The following is a 21,055-nucleotide window of genomic DNA, read 5'->3' on the forward strand; positions in this document are numbered from 1 at the left end:
TCCATCCTCAGCCAAGAAGAATTCAGCCTCACATTGCCTTCTTTCCGGGTTAATGCCTTACACTACAGCTATTGGTACAATCTATAGGTGAAAAGCGGCATCCTGCACCTTACGGCTGCGGCGACTACAAGTGCAAGAAACACGACACTACGAAAAGAGAAAGGGAAAAAAAAAAAAAAGGAGCCCAGCTGTTGCCCCGTGGTTAAGAATGAGAAGTCCTTCACTCTTGTCTGTGCCCTAAGGATGATTTTTTCCCCCATTAGATGATAATTGTTTTTTTAAAAATGCACAAACACTCCAGGGAAGAGAATAACTGCACCTGCCTTCTCCAGTGCAAACCTCTTGGTTAAGGATCCGCAACACGTCTTGCGCTCCCACGGCGGCAGCAGTCTGTCGCGCAGGCACGTCTGTCGTCGCTTTGGCCTTCAAGGGAGCGCAGGTTCCCAAATCCCCTGAGACCTGTCACCAGCGAGCAAAGCAACGCACCTACTTTTCAATAGAGATCACCCTATCAGATGATGTTTGGCAGGCATCCCCAGCTGACGGGCCCAGTCTCTTCTAAGGCTGGCATTTCCTTTTTGTTCGCTGTGTTTAGTTTGTAAGACAATAACCTCACCCTATGAAAACAGCATTCCGTTCGTTACATTTTCTCATTCAAGAGTGACTTTAAAACAAAAAGATAGAAAGAAAGGAAAAATCTACCCCCCAGCCCTAAGATTTAATTAAAAATCCAGGACCTCAAAGGTATTTAGCCACTTAATTCCCATTATCTATTTATCACAGATAGGAGTCTAAATCCTACAGATTTTTAGCTGCTAGAGACCGTCTTCCTAGGCTCTCATAAAAGATTTTTGAAAACTAAGAAAGAACTGGCAAAAGCTTTGATGGTCCTTTGTTCATTGTTAACAGAATAAGTATAAAGAAATCTTTTTGAGAAAATCTGAGCTAGCCTGAGCTCCTTAAACATGTGGGACAGAGAAACGAAGAATTATTGCCCTTTGGAGACAGCATTATTTTGCTATGGAGTTGGTTTTGTCAGATGAAGTTTTATGACACATAGTGGCAATCATCCATCTTTGATGAGCAGACACACACTAAATCAGAAAGACTGCTCCCCACGGATCATCAAGTCACAGTCAACACACAGTTTGGTAAATCATGAGGCTCTTAAGCAAATACTCTTAATTTGATGCAAGCTGGCTTACAATTCTGCAATATTTAATGCAAAATCAGGTATTTTTACCTAGAATGATGAAAAAGAATAAAGTGCACTGAAAACAGGTGATCTTTGGGAACAAAAAAGCAACATTGCCAGTGAAAACCAGTTGTCTGTGCAACATGAACAAGTTGATCCGAGCGCACCGAGAAAGATGGACCAGTCTCATCGCGGAGCTTTGTGAGAGACCCAGATCCGAGACAAGATGTGACATTTCACTTTTCAGATATCAGGTCGGGCGGAAAACCTGTCTTACGCTGCAGATCAATACATCACTGAGGGAGAGAGAGGCCATAGCCCAAATCAATCTGTAAGGTGTCAGAAACATCTAGGCCAACACCTGGCTACAGTGCCCTTTAGCCTCCAGAAAGCCACCGACTAAAGCAGTTGTCAGGAGATGAAGTCAGCTATGAAACAACACCAAGCAAACATGAAAGGAGCCTCTGTCATGGCGAAGGGCGTTGCTATTTTCCGAAAAAAACCCATCTGTAATGCAGAGATTCCCAGGCCCAAATCTGCGTAGTATTTTATTCAGGACTCTTTGAGAGTCAGCTTTAGTCCATGAATATACTACATTTTCGTTGGACAATGGGGAAGAAGTGGGTGGAGGGGGGGCTTTCTGATGCTTGCTGCATGCAGTATAGTTTCTAAAACAGGAAATTCACTAGGATCACCTACAAAAATTAAAACACATAACAACAATTAACTTGCCTTTTGAAGAAATTGCAGGCTATGTTATAATGATTCTCTGGCCTCTTAGCTGGCGATTTCTATAGGGTGATGACATATACCATGGCTCCTTTCATTCAGGAAATATTATTACAAGTTGGACTTCATTCCTCGTCCTCCTTTTTGTTACGGGCACATTAAAAACAGTCTAGCCCATGGTTGCTGTGGCTATTTTAGTCCCATACACAAGGACACATCTGAGACCACTCCCCAAGAGTTCCACTTTCAGGTCACTTCTCTTTCAAAGACTAGTTTCCAAATGAATGATGGGGGTTTGTTTCCTTCCATCACAGAATTTTTTTGTTACAAAAATGATTTATCTGTTGACAGCTAGGTTCACTGGCCTCAGGCAACTGATGTCAGTTGAAACCACTCAATGAAAAGCAAAGAACACTATACCAATTTAAAGAAAAGGTGGGGGGGGGGGGAAGGTACGAATACCCTCTGCCCTAAGACTGCCTCGTAACTCTTCTGCTTGCTGTTGCAATCCTTGCTTCCTTGTAAATGCCAGAACTTCTGTACTAAGCCCTGGAAGGGACAATGAGCACAAGCAGAGTCAGCTCCTTTAGGTGTTAGGTATATGTTTACTGTTGGGTTACAACACTGATTACGACTCAGAGAAGGTAGACCAGACAGTGGTTGGTCTTAAAAAACATTTTCCACTTTCACTATTGGTGAAGTCTCTTCTGTCAAAAGGGTACAGTAAAAACACTTGAAAAATGCAAGGTTGTGACTCAAAGTGATGGAGAATGGGTCTACAGCTAAAGTATTAAATTAAACACATCACCAGAGGAGGAAGATGAAATGCACTCGTGACATCCAGTGGTAGGGACTAAATGAGGACACGCACTAATGGCATCCACTGCTAGGGATTAAATCAGTAGTCTGCTGTTGCTCATCTCCCTCTGTAGTCAATGAGAGGGACGGTACTCAGAAAATAATTCGGGACGCCTCAGTCACGCTCCTGCCTCTGCAGGTATCTCCCTCTACCTCTGTTTCACATCAAAGGTGAAGGAGAAAAGAATGGTTACATCGAGTTTTCCTTCAAATTTGACTATACAGATTGCAAACTCCCGAGAACAAGGACTGTCTTACAGTCCACTCTAGGTGGCCTCTTAGGAATTAGCATATTAATACTTCTAAACAAAACACCACTTAAAAAGGAGTCTCATATTAAGAAAGCTGTAAAAGAATCATGAGTTTATTGACACGGAAGACACAGGAGGGGTATTTGGCACCACACAGTACTTCCAAAACAAAGTCCATGGCTAAAATTAGAAGAATCTATATACATATACTGTATTATACTTACAACCCAGCTGAGAAGTCGTACAAATGTAACCTGTTGCTTATTCAGTGGCTAGATGTGATCACACATCTTTAATCTCAGAAAACAGAGCAACAGCAGGCCACAGTTTTACATTTTTCCATTTGAACTACAATCATTGTCACAAGAGCCAATTTCACGTTGGGCTGTTTCTTGTCCTTGTTGCAATTCATCACGAGAAGACATGAGATCTAAGATACCTCGGCAAGGCATAGTCCATGAATAATACAGCGCATTACTTTGACCTTTTCAGTTTGCTTTGTAGTGTGATTGGCCAACCATTCCTGTTCTCCTCTGTTAACCACCCCATTAACCTGGGAGGAGAAGGTGGAATGGACAGACAATTAGCCAGCATAATACTAAAAAGGTTAACATAGGAGCGCACAGCCCTAGCTTTCTTGAGCTTTAATGGGTATTAAGATTCTGCAATCTCTTTCCTCTTTCAAAGTCTGCAGGGAAAAAATAAGAAATCACACAAGATGAACTTTGTTCTCATTTCAGATTATAATCATGTAGTTCCTTTCAGATGTCACACTTGGATGGCTCTAGTTTATGCGTGAATAAACCGAGAAGAATGTTTATTTTTACCCCTCTCAATATGGAGAATATTCAATTAGAGCGGTGAACTTTTTCTTTGAAGCTGGTCATTCTTGAGTAAAGGAAAATTGGAGAAAGTAGAGGCGAAAAAGCTCCATACGGCAGTCGTCTTTAAAAAGGTCACACTTGCTACACTAACTACGCGAGCTGAGTCATTCCAGTTATTTCCTAGTCAAAGAGAGGAAATGGTGGAATTTTTCCATCCTGTGGGCTGTCAGCTGCAGAAAGCTTTATCTCGGTATTCACCAAGACTACCAGGGCAGGCGGATCTCACGTGGCTCAGGCACATGTAGAAAATGAGGCAGAGAGGTCTCGGCGGAGTTTCAGAAGTGCCTGGTGAAAGCAACTGCCCCGTTTCCCTGGGTTGCCATACATCTCTGTAAAATCTTCCAATTTTTTTTTTAAAGATCACACCGTCATGAATGACAGAGTTATACAGGCAAGTACATATACGTTTTCTGAAGACATGTAGTCAAAAGACCTGATCTCAAGACTTCACATGAGCTTCTTTTGCTCGTAAAGATTTTCTAAACGTTACTCTGATGGTTCAGTTACGATGACCTGGGATAGTTTGTTTTTCAGACGCTGCCGTATTCTTGTCTTTGTACAAACGTGTTACTCTGAGTTGCTATTAATAGCAATGATATGAAATACGTTAGATGGAAGCAGTGGGGGCAAAGAGAAATGGACCTTTCCGCTACCCATTAGAACACCAAATCTTACATTTATTATGGGTATTGACCACAGTAATGCAGAGTCTTTTTTATTATCTCACAGTAATAATATAATCTCTATTTTGCTTAAGGTGAACAGTGATATTCAGACAGGAAGAATTACTAACAAAGAAAAGATAAAGCTTTCAATTATAAAAATGACTTCATGGTTTCTCTCTGTAATACATTTTAAGTCCAGAAGGGACCATTAAGATCCCCTATATGCCAAGGATTTTTACACTGTGCTTTTTGATATATGGGAACTCAAGTAACATACCATTTCTTTTGACCCTTGCTCTTGAGCATTATCTCTGATGGATTTTTACAAACTATGTATTGAAATACTCACACACTTAGGGGCATGCTCACAAACTGAAAGAGATCAGAGAAGCATAATTTCCTTTCAGAGAAGCAGCCATTCTTTTTAGGATAAAAGTTTTGCTGCGTTTTTGGAACAATTTCAGTGAAATCGGCACAAAGAAAAGTTTATCAGGCTGCAATAGCTTTGATGTGTTGATTTGAAAAGATCTGTAGTGATTTTAATGAGCCCTTATTCTTGATTTAAAGTCTGGAATAGAACTGAATATTTCTGGGCATTTAGTGAGAAAAGTTGTAGCAGTTATACCATTTACTGGTTGTCCATAACTCTACCCGCTGTCATTCAGGACGAAAGGGACACCATCATCATGAGAACGCCCAACCTCAACAGCTCATTTCTACAGATCACTATCACAAATTAAAACACATCACAGATTAGGAGAGTATCTGTCAAGATCCTCTAGAGAGTAATCCTGTCAAGAACCAGATTAAATTCTGGGTATGTTGAATAGAAAAGGCAAATGAAGAGAAAGAAAAAGAAAGACAATCCATTCCTGCATTTGTTCTAGTGTCCAGGGGACCTAGGGAGTACCTGTGGCAGTGAATGAATTGTCCCCTCCCACAGATAAAGGACTAAAAATGTTATTGTTCTTTGGGCTCACTAAATGACGGTTGAGGCGATCCGTAAGAGAATGAGAGTGCCAGGAAACATGCTGAGTTGTTATACTGCCTTGAACAGTTTCTCTCTAAAGCCTCCTTTATAAGCAACACAGCAGTAACTTTATTTTTGAAATATATTTATCCACCACTATTGTTAAACGTGCCCTAAGAATTTTTGTTTTCCGGAGGGATGAGACCATCAGCTTTTACATACCAACAAACAAGCAGAGAGAAAGCATTTTTTGTTAAGATATGGAGTGTCACTTTTTGTGGGGGTAAAAGCTGGAGGTGCATAAAACCGAATTCTGCCATTTAATTAGTAATCAGCAATGATCTGTCAGTCAGAGTTACTGTAATTCATGAACTGTTAAGTCAAAGCAAAAATGGCTAGTAATTAGACTGTATCCATTAGAGCTTCGCTAGCACTCACTCATACAGCTAGGGCTTCAATCTGAGGAAGAAATGAAAGTGTGAAACTCCTTAATATATTCAGCTTTTTAATTAGCAATCAGTGCTGATTTGTCAGCCATACCAACTCTAATGCATGAGCCATTGAAACACAGAAAAAAAGGCACATTTTCAAAATCATTTATGCTTATATTTACATTCCCTTCAGGCTGAAACATTGGAGAAACTACTGAAAAATCCTCTTTGCCATCACAGAGCAGCAGAAAGCATGTAGGAGCTTACAATCCAACATAGCCAATGAATTACTGACTGGGTAAAGACAGAAGTTGAGTATTTATGAGAGGTAGTTGGTATCTCCAAACATTGACGAATAAACATTACTGGTTTTAACTGTACACAAAACAAAACCTCCAAGAGCTCAGGTAATACAATTTATATTCCAGTCAACCCCATTTTAAAGAATCCATTAATAAATTGATGGCTGTTGAGCTTTCCTCGATCTCTGGATGGAGAAGGAGGTGGTGGAAGTGCAAAAAGTCATCCTTTACCCGATCTTCACAGGTGCCAGGGAAACCGGAGCTGCCTGAGCTGGCGAGGCAGAAGGCAGCCTGCTTCTGGGCTTTGCTGGGCACAAGATTTTACTCCCCCCAAAATAGGACGGGCTCTACAGTGCTCCTGGTAGGCTGAGCTGCGGCAAAGCTGGGCTCTCCAGCATTAGGCCAAAAGCCATTTCCTTCTTCCTCAGCTCTCAAAGAAATTGAGGTGCTGGAGGGAGAGGGGGAATGAGAGGTACAAAGGTTCTCCTCTTTCTACCAATATTAATATAAATATCAGAACTTGAATTGCTTAATTTCACTAATATAAAGTACCCGCACTAGGCCTCTCTATGTAGGGTAAAGTAAAAGGATGCTTCACATCTCTTTGTAAGCATCTTTTTTGCACTACTTCATACATGTATGTATTTATGTATATAATAACTTGCTTCAACAACAGAGGGCAGCTCCCACTATAGTCAGACTCTACTTAAAGTCAGTGTCAGTGTATGGATCAGCTGATAAAGGCACCAAGACATCTTAAACTAATTACAGTTTGCAGGTAGGGTGGTAATTGCACTTCTAACCGCCTAAATTAGGCATACAAATGCGTGGTTGCATTTGTATAGAGGCTGACAGAATACTCTGTGCCAGCTGAAAATTCAGCCCTAAATAGTGGTAATGTTCTTATCTGAAAATGACTTTTGTTTGCCTAACATCTGACAGTGTTACATCTATTTCACTAGATGTTTAATTAGTTTGTTTTCATGGCGTTCTCATTTCCATTTTAGCTTTCGTTACTGACAGGAGAGAGCAGGTTTCTGGCTCTGCACTTAAAACCCGTCCCAAGGCAAAGAACGTGGCACCAGTTTGCCTTCACCCTTCCAGTGTCAGCTGCTTAGAGCACTCAGCCAATATTTTAAGCTCTCAACAGCTTTTGTGTTTTTAAAGTACATTCTAGCTCGCCCCTGGTTTGTCTCTGATGGCTGGCTTTCAGAGGTTGTAAACATCCATCTCACAGTGGAGTTTTCAGTTCCTATTTTTGAAACAGCAACTATTTTTCTGCAAAATACAGGTCAAGCCATCCCGTTGAATCTACAACCGATTCACAAACAGGTGCTCTCAAGCAGCTGTAATCTCTCTGCTTTTCTCTTTGAACAAAAACCTATAAAAGATTAATCATCTTAGTCCATAAATGCTTTAATAGCTTGCGTGAGTGCATGTTTATGAATTCTAGGTATAAGTTTGTGAATGGCTGGACCGCTCAAGCCCAGACTAAGCTACATTAGGAAGTTCACAAGATTCAGATATCAACAAAAGGAGAAGAGTTCAGCTCCAAGCTGTGTTCCAGACTTCCTGCGGTCTCTTGGCCAACTGCCGGCTTCTTTAATATCTCAGTGGGATTTTTCCTAATTTTTTTAAGCAAGCAAACAAACTATTGCTTCCTTATACATCACCCTGCCTCAGTACAAGCTTTAGTCTCCGTACTCCCTCCAAACTACCACCAGATAGCTCTACAGGCTCCTTAAACACCATTTATAGTATAAACTTCTGAGCGCTATTCTGTATTTCAACCAGTAACAAAGATAGGTTGGTAACACACTACATGATTTTCTAAAAATGTTGAAGGGCATACCTCAATAAACTCCACGGCAATGTACGTATAGCACACCTACTCAAAGGAATTTTCTCCTCGGAGCAGTACTACCCGGCACGTCAAGATACACATGCTAACACGGGAAGCGAGCGAGCATACTGCTAGAAAACTGCATTCTCCTTGAAATTTTGGATCAGAACAGTGAGACATCCCCACCTAACACTCACCCAACAGAAGACTCTTTCCTATGATAGCTGTTCTTCAATTTTAAGAGGCACCAATTTAGAACAATGGTTAAGAGTAAGGATTCTCGTAGCAATGAGCATGAGCTCATTGAACTGTTTGATTTTGCACAGCCTACAAGAAGAGAAGGTTGTGTTTTAAACAAAGATCATCTTTTGACCTCCTCTTCAGAGAGTTCCAGTCTTTCTGAATGAAAACAATTCTTCTGTGTGCTGAATGCGTGCTGGCTAAGTCTTTAGCACAGTGGTAAGTGAATGAGAGCTAGGTTAGAAAGAAATGTCCTTTTTATCCCAAAGTTTGTTCCTTAAAGAGTTGCAGAACAGATCCTACAGCTTTACTGATACAGAAATCTCAGCATAAAGACTTAAGAAATTACACTTAATTCAATTAAACTCTCTGAATTGAAGTTTTAAAAAATATTCAGGAGATTTGAATTGTATATCATGATTGAAGCTAGGTATTGTACAAAACCAGATGACTACTGTTGCTCCACAAGGCACATCCCATAGCGGCTAGATGGTAAAAGTATTATTGTTTAAAATTCTGGTTTTGAGAACCAGTCTCATCTAAAATTTAAAAGAACACCAACCAAAATTATGTACTAGTTCTAATGCTACAACATGTGCATGCAGTATTGGAAATGGGGAAGGTGGGGGCAAACCTCTCATTTGTAAAAATTCCTTTTTTTTGCTTGTTTCTGTTACTCTGGAGCACCTCTCTAACTTAGAAAGCTCACTTCCACCTCTAATCCTGTTCTGTCATGTACTCAAGTTTCTTGCTGCTGTGTGACAGCTGTAAAACTAAGCAGCACACTCTCCCACTCCATTATCCACTCAGTCAATAGAAATACTGAGCAGCCCCCCGGGGAGCCCCACTCAGTATGACCACAGTGGATACTAACAAGATTTGCTGTCCAATGGGTAGAGATCAGCCAGTTTTGTATTCGCTTACTAGTAGTTTCCCCTCTGCTAGCAAACTTACAATACTGTCATGCAAGACAATGCCTTACTAAAATTGGGTCAGGTGATTCCTACTATTGTCTCCAGTATCCGAAAGACTTGTGACACTACCCTAGGTAATTAGATTGAGAACAAATTATCAAATCAGCAAATCAGCGTTAATTATTACCTATCAGCTTGTTATTTTAACCCAAAATCGCACTGTTTTCACTTCTCTATCTTACTGAAAAACTTCTCATCCTCTATGACAGTCAATATCCAAAAAGCAGTTAAGGGCTTCAGTACAATCCTAAGATACCCACTGGTAGTGTATCCTCTCACCAGTCTGGGACCAAGCGTGCCTTCAATTAACTGCTGCTAGAGCACATTGCCTTAGAGTGTAGTCAAAGAGCAGCAGACAAAGTAATGAATACGTTGTCCGTTCTAAATCATCTCACTTAACTATAAGGAGACCGAGCTGCCATTTTGCTCTTAGTCCTAACATAAGATTTTCTTTTTTTAACAGTACATCTATTTTTCAATAAAAATAGGGGCATCTCATGCTGAAACTTGACATAACAGGTTAAGATAAAAATGCATCCAGAATGCAGGAGAGGGTAAAGTCACACTGGAGGCAGGCATAGCCTTCCTCATTCTTCTCCTTCTTCGAGAGTTAGCAAGACTGAGCAGAACTAGGTCCTCCATTAGAAAGTTATATGCAACAAAGGAAGCGCAGTAGGACTCAGCACTCTGAACGATCATTTTCCAGTCATTTAGCAACAACAGAGCTGTGCGGTAGTGGTAATGACAAGATTAGGCAATACAGTAAACACTAGAGGTTCAATTGGCTTTGAGTGCAGGTGAACTTGATATAGAAGCTAAATACAAATAATTTGGAAATGAAAGACAACCAGAGGAATAACGATAGGCTGATATCATAAGCTTGCATGGAGTTTACCAGGTTGAAGATGCCCTTCCAAAAATAACAAAAACTTGTTAATTTTTTTTAATAGTATTTATTGAATAGTTCATTTCCTGGAGCCACTTTATTACGTAAGTGTCAGTGCATATTTAAGCTTAGATGTTTATTTTGAACAGATAAGGACAAAAACCCCATGGATATATATCCAGGGGAAGAGGGGAGAATGGTGAATATATTAAGGGAAAAAAAGTTTGGTTCTGGCAGATTCAGGCCTACCAAGTTGTATACTTTATTAGGAATAGCTATATAGCTAATCAGAGTACATTTGTAGGCTAGAGCTCAACACAACGCTTTTTATGTGAAAAGACAAAGTAGACTCTCATAAAAGCCTGTTTGGCAAAGCCATAAGCAGTGTTATTTTAAACAGTTTATTTACATTGCTTGGATTGGCAAAAAGATATAAAAACAGTTAAGTCTGACACATTCAGAAGCATCACTAGTTACATATAGACATAAGACAAGACACTGGTGGTTAAAAAGAAACCAGAAGTTGAGAACTCCTGCTAATCCAGACAGACAGTTAAACCGCTAATGAAATGCAGAAATATACATATTTAGATAGTTCCTGAGATAGCATTGCATCATACTAACTGTTCAGAGATGAAAGAAGTGAACATATAGTTTTGAAGGAAGACACAAATACATGAGAAAGCCAGGTAAAAGCCTCAGGAGTACTACACCTGAAATTTGACACACCAAAATTGGACCCTCAAGTTATGATGTCACACCAATAATCCCATGCATTAAATAATGATTCGTTAACCAAGTTTCTGGAAGGTGTGGGGTTTTGGGGGTTGGTTTAACAGCCCTACTAAAAGGGAGTGTAATTATTTTCCTCAGACTTCCACTTCAAAGAAATTCAAAGAATTCAATTGATCATTTTTGGTGGTCAAAGCTAGTCACAGCCTTTCAACTTCCTGTTTAAACAAACCCACGTAACATACCACTGTGTTACAGTGAGGCTGTAGAAGACCATAATCACAGAAACGTAATTCTATTTCTTTATAAACAGCTAATTTATAAAATATCTGGAATAAGCAGCTGTACAACAGGTTAACTGTCATACTTGACAGGTCAGGTACTTCATAATGCATCTCCATTTAACAAATCAACAATTCGAACATTAGAGTGCTCTGCCAATTGATGAAGTTAGGCAAGCATAAGAGTCATCCAAACCAGTGGTAAGTTATGTGAACATCATCTTCATTTCAAAATCTGACAAACTAGTTTATTGCCTAGAGGGGACAATTTCCATAGAAGAAAATGCTTCCGTTATGTTGGCGAGAAAATAAATTTGTGCAAGGGAATACTGTGCCTTAAATGAAGACCAAGTTACTTATTCCACTGATTAGCTGATCTGCTTCAATACAACTAAAAACCCCTTGTGATTAACTTAGTGTTATCTAACATTTCGCTAATCATTGCTAAGTGCTAATGACTAAGGTACCATTAATGTCAGTAACAGGTCATTTGAATAGCCAGCTGCTTGTTAGTCACTACAATACAGCATTGTATTTTAAATCTGCTTCATATCAAGTGGGTTGTTGATCGACTTAATGTATGACTCCTTTTTTCAAAGATTGAGGGAAGACTGACCAAGGAAGGAGAAGAAATACCCTGTTGGGGAAGAAAAAAAAAAGTTATTTGATCATTTATTAGCCAATGTCAACAGTGCAGTAGTAATTTCTCAACCTTGATACATAGCATATGGAAAGTAACAGTACAGAAGATATAAGATTGGCACCTTTTGAAATTAATGATTCAGCATTTCTAGATTTTGAACAGAAAAGTTACAGCACCAAACAAGTAGAATGCATATATTTTAAAAAAATGCAGAAGAAAGATTTTTCCTTGTTACCAGCCTTGAGAGATTCAGAATGCAAGAACGTGTTTTTGAAAAGCAGCTGTTAACCAAGTAATAGCATACATCTTGCATCGCACTTTTTGCAATAATAATCTCCCTCCAAATTGAGGGCAAGATACATTATGATAATCTCTTAGAGAAATGGAGCTCCCCTCAGATCCTACAACTTTCTGTATTCTTACCAGCGTTGAGCCCCAAATTAGATGCCGAATACAAGCCTTCTTGGCTACAGAAGGCAATAGACATCACAACGATTTGTCAGAGCTTGCTTTAGCCATGCCTGGATGGGCACAAACTAGGCAAAAAGCTGACTTTTCTGGTGCCAGAAGCATAGGCTGCTTCTGGAACTTAAAATTACAGTGAAACCAACACATCAATATGTAGCACTAAAAGTTAACCTCTTTGGATCAGCTGAGATTTTATATTCTTTTTACATTAGACCTCAAGATACTTTCACAAGCAATCTTCTGTTGCTCTTTATAGCACTGCCAAGCTTTTCAGCATATAAACAGGTCATGGTAGTTAGGCAGCTTGCTGCACCTGCATGCTTCAAGCATCTTTTAAATAGGGATATTTTGAGCAGTTAAGGATATACCACTTCACTATGAAGTCTAATGCCTGTTTATGGCACATCTTCTATTTGCAGTCATAGGCAATACTTGAAAATCAAATCCTAAACTCCGCTTTATATAGCGGCTCTTATTAGACTCTAAAGTATTTTATACAGGATATTTTTTCTATTTACAGATAGGGGAACAAAAACTTAAAACCAGAGGTAAAATTAGGTGCTCAAGACTTCCATGCAACCAAGTTATTAAAGTCCTCAGAACTCTGGCCAGTGAGCTACACTGGCACTTGGACAACTGAACTGAAACAATAAATAATTCAATTGTATAGAAATGAATTAAGAAAAACACGCAGAAAAATTAAAGTTAAAAGGATTTGTGAAAGAATTAACTTTGCACCCAGAACCAGAAATAGGACTAGACCACATGTGAGTGTTGACTCCAACCCTGTGCATTAGAACAAGTCAAAGAAAAACCCAACATCATTTAACACATTTTGTGGATTCTAGGGTTTTACCATGCTGTCTTAGTTTAGAGGAATCAAGATTTTTTGCTCACTTCATGCAAGATGGGCATTAACAGTCAGGATTTGATGTACAGAATTTTTCAGCACCACACTGGTTATTATCTCCAGCATCACCACAAGTGGTAATAATAATAGGGATAGGACATGATCTGTCCAAGGCATGCCCACTTAAGCTTTCCAAGTTGGAAGAGGTTTTTTCTTCTACAGCATTTGAAAGACGAATATTTGGAGAGCCAGGACACAGCACAGGTCGAGGCCTGGAATTTTGAGAGCTCCAATCAACAGAATTGGAGCGATGCACATTAACAGCACATTTGACAGATCCATTTAGGCTGCACGTAGAAGATGAACGAGCCATCTACAATTAGGAAGGGGTTCAAGAGTTAGTCCAAACAAGAAAAAAATCCAAGCTTCCAAGCTTTATTGATATTTTTACTCTATAGTTTTTCTACACCAAAAAATCCCCACATAAGCAAAGGCCAGGCTTTTATTTAAATAAAACAGTATGTCTGAATAACAGCTTTGACTCTCTCAATGGAGTCAGACAGGCTTCCTGCAGCTTTAGTTTCCTACTCAAGAACTGCACTGGTGCCCCAACTTGAGGGGCTGGAATCCAAACCGCTCTTTTCCCCTCAACCTTATTGATTCAACCAAAAAGGCTTTATGCAAGTTCAGTGGTGTGGGGGATTGGTTAAAAAAACCACATGGCATCACACAACATATGATCTGCTGCCAAGCTGCAGCTTACTACCTCAGAGGTCCAAGAACTCTGGGAAGAATTTGAAATAGGAAAATAGTTTTTGCTACTATAAGTTCCTACCATTTTGTGGAAAAAAGTATTTTTGTATGGGGTAGACACACACAAAGAGAAGAGTGCATGACTTGCATTTTCATGAGAAATGAGATACAGTGCTGTATCAAAATGAAGACAGAATATTAGAGTTTAAAAACAATTGTTGGAGCAATCATAATTGAAGGAAGAAAATCTCTACAGCGAACTGGGGTATAGCCACACTGGTAGATTTTTTTTTTTATTTCCTCTAAAGCAAGAGAGTCCGCTGTGATACTTCCTCTCTTATTAATTCATATTTTCTCATGCCTTCTCATGTGGGAGAGTAGGACAGTATCTTTACATTGTATAATTTAATGGCCACTCAAACATACTGAATTATCTCTATACTAAGGTACTGACATATCAGGCAGTAGTAGAAAGATACACAGGAAATCCTGTTCTTGGCCTTCTGTCCTACAAACTTTTAAAGTAGATGTTTACTCAGCATACAGATTTACTCAAACACTAGAATAAAAGCAAAAGATCACAGAATCATAGAATGGTTTGGGTTGGAAGGGACCTTAAAGATCATCTAGTTCCAACCCCCCTGCCATGGGCAGGGACACCTTCTACTAGACCAGGTTGCTCAAAGCCCCATCCAACCTGGCTTTGAACACTTCCAGGGAGGGGGCATCCACAACCTCTCTGGGCAACCTGTTCCAGTGCCTCACCACCCTCACAGTGAAGAATTTCTTCCTTACATCTAATCTAAATCTGCCCTCTTTCAGTCTAAAACCGTTACCCCTTGTCCTATCACTACAGTCCCTGATGAACACTCCCTCCCCATCTTTCCTGTAGGCCCCCTTTAGGTACTGGAAGGCTGCTATAAGGTCTCCCCAGAGACTTCTCTTCTCCAGGCTCAAGAACTCCAGCTCTCTCAGCCTGTCGTCATAGGAGATTCATAAGATTAAAAAATTCGTCCAAATCTAGTCTGCTTTACTAGACTGTACGAGGAACTTGAGTTTGACGTCAGAAGAGGTCAATGTAGCAGAAGCAAGCTGCAATAGGTAGCCAGGCATAGCACAAGAGTTGCAGTATGTAGAACAACATATTATTTTACCAAGTTTTCTTAAACATGTATAAGGAGATAATTCCCTTGTCTTTTTAAAAACTCTCAGGCTGCAGCATCTGTATTTCTCTACCCTTCCTTCCCAGTTTGTTTCACAGGATGTCTATCATCTCACTACTTTCATTGATACTTTCACTGTACTATTCAGGGTTGTACACCGCATTTGTATCTATTGTCCAAAATCAAAAGCATGAACCAACATAAGACAGTGTGTTGGAAGTTTCTCACTCAGAAACGGATACATATTCCATCTCTGGCAAAAGAGGTTGGGTTGGTTTTTTTCCAACTTAATTGTACAAGGCAACTCCCAGTTTCTAGTACATACAGCAGATTTTTCTGCATTTTCAGCAAGTAAGCCTTCTCATTAAACAACTCTTGCTCAGAAAATAACATGTCTATGAATGTAGTTAAAAATAAATTTTTCCACTGTGGATCTTGAAATTGTTAAAGTAAGATCAGCACCAGACATTAAAATAACTGATCTTAAAAAGGTTACTTATTTGGCCTGCACAGCCAAATCACTTACCGCTAATGACGACGTACTAGTCAGTCGGCTGCCTATATAACTCTCATTAGCTGAACTGGGACTTCTTCCTTCTGTTGCACTATGCGACATTAAAGCCCTTCGAAGAGCTCTCTTTGGTGTTTTCGAGAAAGAAAATGCTCTTGTAACCTGAGGAGTTTAACAAGCAGTTATACACTGACAAAAATCAGGCTGTAATAACTACTACAATACAGGCTACCATTCAAATTTTGAACATCTGTAGGATGCGTATCAAATGTTAATATGACTGTATCAAAACTAGCCAAACACACCCACCCACAAGGTGATCTGACTTTTAAGGCTTCCCATCACCCCTGCTCTTCTCACTCTGTCCAAATATGAAGACAACATGGGGGGGGGGGGAGGCTGGAGAGTCAGGGAGAAATCAAAATAAGGTCTAGTCAACTAAGCTCCCCCATATCCCTTGGGTTCTGCAAAGTCAGGCCCCCCTCCTTTAAGTTGCTCTCAATTTAGTCTTCAGCAGCTTCCAAACTACAGCAGCCTCTACAGTTTTCTCTAAGAAACAGTATTATCATCTTGAACATACTGAGCCTGCTGCTGAGAATGGGGAACAGATTCCTCCTTGCTGCATCATTCTGTCACCCCTTCTCACATGCCACAAACTTTAGCAGAACCAAACCCAGCGCACAGCCAACATGACAAAGCAGACAGGCAGCCTTCCTCCTGCCTCCCAGCCAGGTCCTCTTAGCAGAATAGGGCACAGTTCCTCGGTCCATTAGTTGAGAACAACTAAGCCGTACACAGAGGAAAGCGTACACAGGCAGACACCAGCATTCAGCACTTACTTCCTTGCTATTTCGAAGTCTATTTTATTACCAGGACACGCATACTCTACCCCCATCCTACTTTTGAAGGTACTTGAATTTAGACAATTGCATGCAGCTTTAAAACTCCATTCAATATGCTAAAAACAGTTACAGCTGAGGGTTGGGGTTTTTTTGTAATATATTTAAAAGATTCAAAATATTAAACAGGAAGTTCCATAACAGACTCAAAAATGACTACATAATACTTATGACCATAATACTTAAGACTATATACAGATACTCCAAAACTACTCAGTCAAAACCCCAAATGCTCCCCACCTTCTTTCTTTAAGGAGCTTATACTTAAGAGTTTTAGTTCAGATTAAGTTTTTCCTGTCACTACTGTAAGTACTACAAAACACCTGAAACAGGAATACTAGCACAATTCCCTGACTAAAATGGGTTTTACTGTAAAGCACTATCTTTGTAGTATCTCACCTTTTTTGATGTTTTCTTTATTGCCCTGGATGCTCTGCTTAAAGTACTGTCCATATCTTTAGTATTTACTTCAACTGAATCAGGATCAGCAGTATAAATGAGATTTTCCTATAGACAAAAACAGTCTTAATAATGGTCAAACATCAGCACTTGTCAAAATATCATTCTCTAGTTCATTAGGTCAGATTTAATGGTTTTAATTGCCATATTCCTCCATATTTAACTCCTAACATACAGTTAAGCAGCTATTTACTTTCATGCCATTTCATTAGATTAACTGCTGGTGCAATCAGTTTATGAAACCACTTCATCAGAGTTTTACCTTTGGTTTGATTCAGTTTCAAGTTCAGGGTTGACCAAAGTAAAGGCAGTAGTTCTAAAGTATACCTAGGGAGTTTCACAAGATACATACCTCTTTGTTTCACTGACACACCTAGCACTCTTCTGAAGTGAAATCTTGAAAGCTCCAGCTGCCAAACATTAAGACTAAGTCTTTCAGCTTAAGCCAAACAGATGTTTCAGAATAGCCACAAGTGTTGGGGTTTTTTCCATGCCTCATTCTTAAATCCTAGCATGTGCAAAGCTATCTCTGGCTAGCTACTTGAAAAACTTGGGGGGGGGGGGGGGGGCAATGCATGGGAGTGGGAAGTTGCTGGGGTTTCTTTTGTTGTTGTTTGGGGGTTTTATTTTGAGAAAAGACAGTTTACCTAAAAAAAAGGTTTTGAAAAAAAAAATCATAAGGACACCAGACAGCAAGCTGTATGGCTATTCCTAGTGTCTAACAAAGAGTAATTAAAGCCTTTACTGCCACCACGTGGCAAAGTCAACGCTATCTCATTTCTCACATGATGCTACAGAGTTGTTGAAAATGGGGAAGTGCGCTTAAATTGAAGCTCAATTTGACATTTAAATCAGCAAGAAAAAAGTATTATATAGCTGGTACAAAGCAGTAGTTACAGAAATTGTAACTAATGGGATTCAGCATAGTAGGTTACAATTTGTCAGCATATGATTCTGAATGTCCTGGGGCAAGAAGGAATGATACATTTATTACACAAAGATTTAATTTCTATTAAAAAAACCCAACATTTTTCCATCCCTTTGGGTTATATGTAACACAAGACACTGAAGATAGGTGACAGACAGATTAAAGTAAATTAACACTTCTGAATCAGTACTTTTCCTACTCAGTACCTAAAAAGGAAGGAAAAGCACAAAGCCAAGTTTCTTATTTGTAAGTCCCTAGGTGACAAGCCAAATAAAATAAAACTAAGATGCTATTTTGATTGCTTAACTACCTCTCCTGAAACAAGCATGTCTTTAAAAATCACAGACAGCCAAATATTGTACGTTAAGAGTACAATGCAGAAGAGAAAACATTTCTAGCTTAAACTCAAGTTGTTTCAGCTATATGTACTGCACATATTTTCAGCAACTTTGGGTGACTGATATGCATATGCTCTCACATAATTAAAACATTAGCTGACAGTCTCTTGCCCTCATTGGAGAGGATCTACTCTTCAAATTAGTAGTTTTCTGGCTGTGGAAAGCCCACACATTGAAATTCTAAAAATGTGAGGAGGCCAGTGCCTCCTTTATTTCATTGATTTCTCTATTTCCTTGTTTTAAGGTTATAGGCTTCTGTCTATAGGAGGAAGATGCTTCACGTCTCTTACATAACGGTGCCCATGCAGATAAGGTGTAGAACAAAGAATTCCACCTAACACAGAGCTAAACCAAAACATATAATTCATAATGCTGGGATTGTAAATTGAAACACAACTGTGAAAGAAGCAAGCTGAAGACAATTCTGTTTAGCTCTGCAGTGCAGAGTTTAAATTATTTATAATTAATTTGTGATGGAGGAAGGGCATGATTCTTCATTTTTAAGTACTTATTAGCTTCTGTAGAAGCTAACTTCCAGGCTGTTTTCTTTTCCACCTTTTAACCACTCACTTGCAGACATGCTAGCACAAATGTTTTCTGCTTTACTTCACCTCAAGCATGTCCACTATTAACAAGTTCTTTAACTTCATGTGCTTCAAGCCAAAAAAAGAGAAATATTTCCAATCAGCAACATGGTTCCAGACTACTTACAGCATCTGCTTTACAAATAGTGTTAGCCACGTGCCGACACAACATCTTCAACCAATCTTCTTTAGGGGGCTCTTCAGTTGTCATCTGGAAACTGAGTAGCTTGTTGTTGAGTTCTGTAGGTGGCCGCACAACTAAAGCAAAAGCTTTATGGCAATCTACAGTTTATAAAAAGAGGCAAGGAGTTAAGACAAAGAATAACCATTTTTCATATAATTCAAGGGGGAACCTTTAGAAGAGTTAATCCTCCATCTGCCTGGAGCTAGAGTTAGGGACAATATGATTTGGTACAAGGATTTTATCTCTATTTACATGATAGCTGTTGTATCGCTTGCAAGAGCACCGAGTTCTGTTCGCATCCTTCGTCAAGAGGCTGCAATCAGCTGTTCATCCAACAGTAGTTTATTCACCAAATAATCTGCATACTATAGTCTGCAGACTAGTCAGTCTTTACTGGATATAGCAGTAAATATCAAGTTCATTCATGAAATGTTTTCTGTTGGTAAAGAAATGATCTGTCCAACAAGGAAAACATTTGCCCTATTTTGTAAAGCAGGAAAAAGCAACAAAGACATCAGTACTATATATGACACATTAAACAGTCAAGTTACAACAGTTTTACTGTTTAAACTTGACAAAGATTGCTTGTTTGATAGCAGAAAATTAATCCATTGCTGATACTCCTTTAGAGCAGACACAGCTGAAGCATGCTAAACACAGTTGAGAGAGAAAGAAAGAAAGAAAGAAAAACAACCCGTTGCCAATTCAGAAAAGCAGCACTGGAAAAGCAGTCCTATAAGAGAGAGCAGCTGACCTCTCCCAAGATTTGCATACTAAAGTTCTTAGCAAATATTAAATGGTATGCTTACAAATGGCTCCCATCGCCCAAGTCCTAAAGTAAACTTAAGTGTTGCACAGTAATTTAAAGAGAATTCTTAGAAGAGAAACCCTTTTAAAAATGCAGGTAGGCACCATGTTTACTACCCTCTTTGCCATTTCTATTTTTTATTGGGTTTCTGTGTTCAGGTGCTTCAGAGAACATAAAGCAGAACAAGTATGACATGCATACCATCACCTACAGTGAAATATCAAATCTATCTTTCTAGGGTATAGATGTAGAAACTAGTCTCACTAGATTTCTTTAGACATCACTATCGAGGCTGGAACAGTATTGTAGCATGAGTTCTGCTGCCGTAGCAATGCATTACTTCAGTGAAACCCCTACAGTCTCAGTATGGCAAAGCAGCCAGAGAAATTAAGTCATCTAAATCTTTCTTTTAAGATGCTAAGCACAGCTCCTCCTGAGCATCATTATCACCAGTTAAATGAAGATTTGTTTCACAGCAACAGCGCTTGTCTATGGTCAGTGTAATACTCTGGACTGAAGTTTGGGGGTTTTTTTTGGTCTTTGTTTTGTAAATCCAGAGCTGTCAAGCATACTCCTCTAACTCACACTGCCATTTGGTTGGCTTATGCTAATGCCATCTAGTAGTTCTGCCAAATTCAGCATCCTGCAGCAATTCTTGAAAAGCCAAAAGGTGTCGATGCAGGGAATTCTCAAGCTCATACAGAGCTTCAAACAGAAGCTTATACTAAAATCACATACCTAACATACTATACAACAAATACACCTTAGCATTCCATGCCATGGCAGCAGACCTTCATCCTTTATACCCTGAACTACAGTTTTCATTAGCTATCCCAGCACTTCAAAACATACAGACCTTCTGTCTCCCTGATGTCTAGGACTTTCTTGATCTGGGAGAGAGGCATGAGAACAACATGCTTGAGAGATGCAGGAGGCCTTGTGTGGCCATGCGGGCTCTTGAAAGCACCAATAACTTTATGCCGTTTCCTCGCAATCTGCAGTGAAATAGAAGACAAAGAGGTTAAAGTTAGAAGGTCTATTGCCATTGTTTTGTTTCTCTTCTATTCTTTTACCTTCTAGTATACAGGAAGGCACAGAAAGCCTTGCTACAGAAAAATACTCTAAAGAGTATTTTACTATATTTTCTCTACCACATAAATCTTTAA

General features: G+C 39.4%; 1 protein-coding gene across 1 annotated transcript in view; it reads right to left on the reverse strand.

The window, feature by feature from the left end:
• Window positions 1–11,819: 11,819 nt before the first annotated feature.
• Window positions 11,820–21,055, reverse strand: part of ECT2 (epithelial cell transforming 2) — a 29,673-nt gene continuing 20,437 nt past the window's right edge. Inside the window, exons 21-26 of the mRNA XM_050902557.1 lie at window positions 20,746–20,884; window positions 19,025–19,179; window positions 16,928–17,035; window positions 15,645–15,791; window positions 13,250–13,575; window positions 11,820–11,878 (exon numbers count right to left, since the gene is read on the reverse strand). Coding sequence (XP_050758514.1) covers window positions 13,267–13,575; window positions 15,645–15,791; window positions 16,928–17,035; window positions 19,025–19,179; window positions 20,746–20,884 — 858 coding nt within the window. The 3' untranslated portion in view covers window positions 11,820–11,878; window positions 13,250–13,266. The remainder of the gene's footprint in view (window positions 11,879–13,249; window positions 13,576–15,644; window positions 15,792–16,927; window positions 17,036–19,024; window positions 19,180–20,745; window positions 20,885–21,055) is intronic.

Source organism: Gymnogyps californianus, chromosome 10 (assembly GCF_018139145.2).
Source record: "Gymnogyps californianus isolate 813 chromosome 10, ASM1813914v2, whole genome shotgun sequence".
In the NCBI taxonomy this organism is placed as follows: Eukaryota; Metazoa; Chordata; class Aves; order Accipitriformes; family Cathartidae; genus Gymnogyps; species Gymnogyps californianus.